Source organism: Sinocyclocheilus rhinocerous, unplaced genomic scaffold (genome assembly GCF_001515625.1).
Source record: "Sinocyclocheilus rhinocerous isolate Xijiao unplaced genomic scaffold, SAMN03320098_v1.1 scaffold1965, whole genome shotgun sequence".
NCBI classification, from domain to species: Eukaryota; Metazoa; Chordata; class Actinopteri; order Cypriniformes; family Cyprinidae; genus Sinocyclocheilus; species Sinocyclocheilus rhinocerous.
Window position 1 is genome coordinate 791,036 of NW_015625577.1, and position 3,326 is coordinate 794,361.

The 3,326-nt window shown below is 32.5% G+C and overlaps 1 protein-coding gene across 1 annotated transcript in view; it reads left to right on the plus strand.

The window, feature by feature from the left end:
• LOC107752602 (gamma-aminobutyric acid type B receptor subunit 1-like) overlaps window positions 1-3,326 on the plus strand; it is a 53,722-nt gene that overhangs the window by 44,160 nt on the left and 6,236 nt on the right. The window contains exons 19-20 of the mRNA XM_016568617.1: window positions 896-1,003; window positions 1,211-1,304. Coding sequence (XP_016424103.1) covers window positions 896-1,003; window positions 1,211-1,304 — 202 coding nt within the window. The remainder of the gene's footprint in view (window positions 1-895; window positions 1,004-1,210; window positions 1,305-3,326) is intronic.

Genomic DNA, 3,326 nt, shown 5'->3' on the forward strand with positions numbered 1-3,326 from the left:
CCATATACTTTTTTTTTTTTTTTTTTTTGCTGTGGAACATAAAAGTAGAACTTATTTGAAGAAACTTTTTAAAGCTCTTGTCATGCAATGACTTTCAAATTCTAAAAAGAACAAATATATCACCATTAAAGTAGTTCATATGGCTTATGCTTGCACACTGTGAGTCCAAAATTTTCGTATGCGTTTTTTCGGGGTTTTTTTTCGTATTCATCATCCTTTCTTATCAAAATGCTTGCTATGGATGCGAAAACGCAGAAAATCGAACCTGATCCGAATTTTTTTTATGACAGATGAAACTCTCAGAGGCAGTGTGAACACATGATCGACACAACGTGAGGTCGTATTTATTTTTTAACATGCGAAACTTTGCATGTGCAAAGACCTTTACAGTAGTTTTGTGTAAAACTGACCAAAATTTAAGTCATTATTTACTGAGAATTTTCATTGCTGCATGTTTTTGCGTAAATCTGTTTCTCAAAACAAAGCTATCATAATGCTTTTATGATGTTTTTGTTGTGTTTTTTGGCCTTTTCCTTTAGTTTTTGTTTTACCATGCTGTTTAATCTTTTCCACTAATACCTGCAAAAGGAATCATGTTTACCCAAATTGCGAATATGGATTATGAAGATTATAAAATAGTGACATGAAAACATGTTTTTCTACTGAGTTGTTCTTATAAGCTGCATGCAATAAACATACAACTTTCAACAACTTTCTCCTTTTGTGTTCCACAGAAAAAATTCCAATAATGTCTACAACTGCTGTGACCATGCATAAATGTTTTACATTTACTTTTATTCGCCCCTTTACAGTATAGCAGTTTCTCGTTAGTGTCTTGATATTTTGCAACTGTGTATCATTGACTAACGATTATGGTCTTGTTATTTAACCGCAGCATTTGGAGCCGTGGAAGCTGTATGCGACCGTTGCAGTTCTGCTTGCTATTGATGTTCTCTCTCTGCTTATCTGGCAGATCGTGGACCCTCTGCACATAACTGTGGAGGTGCGGTGACACTTAATTTTTTTCTTGTTGTTACTGTGATTTTTATGATGTGTTTTTTCTGAGATGCCTTGGAAATTTCTGCCGAGCAAGCTCATGGAAGTAGGTGTTAATGGTGAAGGATTGTAGTGCAGTGCTCTGCTGCATTGACCTCAATCTCTGTCCTTTAAAGTGCTCTCGCTCGCTCTCTTGCTTTCTCGCTCTAAGCAGAAGTTCACTAAAGAGGCTCCTAAAGAAGATCTAGATGTGTTGATTCAGCCTCTTCTCGAGCATTGCAGTTCAGAGAAGATGAACACGTGGCTTGGTAAGTATCCAACACTCACTCACTCTGTCCACAGTCTTTTTAGTGCAGTATTTTTAATTAAAAAAAACCCTAATCCTGAATATTAAAGTTTGTTGTGAAACTCAAGAATATGAGTATATCATAACGATAATAAACATGTTTTTATTTATTTTTTGGGCATAATTTACTTTAATATCTTTCCTGTGCGCTGTGCATTTGACACCCCTGGTCTATTTTAATTTCTAGGGGTTTAATTATCTATACGGTTGCTTCTCGTTCTACACTTCAGTGATACAATCTGTCTTGGAAATTTAAATTAATAATTTATTATATGCTCAAGAGTTTTTGTAATTCCTCTCACCGTTCCACAACTCATTCTTTCCCTCTCTCGTTCTCTCTCTCACTATCTCTTTCTCACACTTTTCCTCTTGCTCCGACTTCCTATCAGAGCGCCGCAGTGTAAAATTAAATTTTGTGGGTCAGTGCCCAGGTCTGGATCTCATAGCCTGACTCTCTCTCACGCTGTACAGGAAGATAATATTACAGAGAAAAAAAACCTTCCCTGAACTCAAAACGAGATTAAACTCTTAATGTGACTTATTAGTCCCTCTCTACTCTCTCACTTCCTTTATCATTCTTCCTCTTTTTATTTATTTATTGTTTTGTATTTTCATTTGTTTCAGAGCTTTCTAAAAATGGACCTAAAGACAGGACAGAGATCATCATCTATCTTCTCAAACATGTCATATGTCACTTTTTTTAGGGCCAGAAAGATTTTTTTTATAACAATTTTATAACAATTAAGCACATTTTCACCAGGTTTCATTACTGTAATATGGAAAAATATTTACTGTAATGCAGAAAACTTTTAGTAATATTAAAATCTTATAGAGTCAACCCAAAACCCAATAGACTCATGCATTTATGTCATCACACAAAAATATCACAAATTCGAAATTATGTTTTCTATTAGGTTTTATACATTACTGCTCAAAAGTTTGGGGCTGGTAAGAATTTGTAATGTTTTTGAAAGAAGTCTCTCACCAAGGCTGCATTTATCTGATCAAAAATACACTAAAAACTAATATTTGAAATAACTGGTTTCTATTTTAATATATTTTAAAATGTAATTTATTTCTGTGATGCAAAGCTGAATTTTCAGGATCATTACTCCAGTCTTCAGTGTCACATGATCCTTCAGAAATCATTCTAATATGCTGATGTTGTGCTCAATAAACATTTCTTATTATTAGTGCTGTCAAACGATTAATCGCGATTAATCGCATCCAAAATAAACGTTTTTGTTTGCATAATATATGCGTGTGATTTGTGTATATTTATTATGTATATATAAATACACACACAGTACATATTTTGAAAATATTTACATGTCTATATTTATATTCATATAATTTATATTATAAATAAACATATTTAATATATAAACATAACATATTTTTCTGAAATGTATACATGCATGTGTGTGTATTTATATATACATAATAAATATACATAGCACACATACATATATTCTGTAAACAAAAACGTGTTTTGGATGCGATTAATCGCGATTAATCGTTTGACAGCACTACTTATTATTATCATTGTTCAAAACAGTTGTGCTGCTTCATATTTTTGTGGAAACTGTGATACTTTGAGGATCCTTTGATGATTAATGCAAAAGAACAGCATTAATTTAAAATTGAAATCTTTTATAACATTATGTCTTTACTGTCACCTTTGATCAATTTAATGCATTCTTGTTGAATACAACTATTAATTTCTTACAAAATAAATTCTATCTCATCCCAAACATCTAAATGGTAGTATAGAATGTGATATTATTTATGATTTAAAAAAAATCAACCACCTCACTGTTTCACTCCCAAAACTCCTAGTTTCCAATTTGCATCAGTTGAATAGATTCATCACAAAGAACTGGTTCAAATGTTTAAAAAGAGCCTACACTTAAAACCATCACATATAGCTCAAGTAGCACAGAAATAGAAAGCATACAGTTTCCATGTGAGACATTATCTTAAG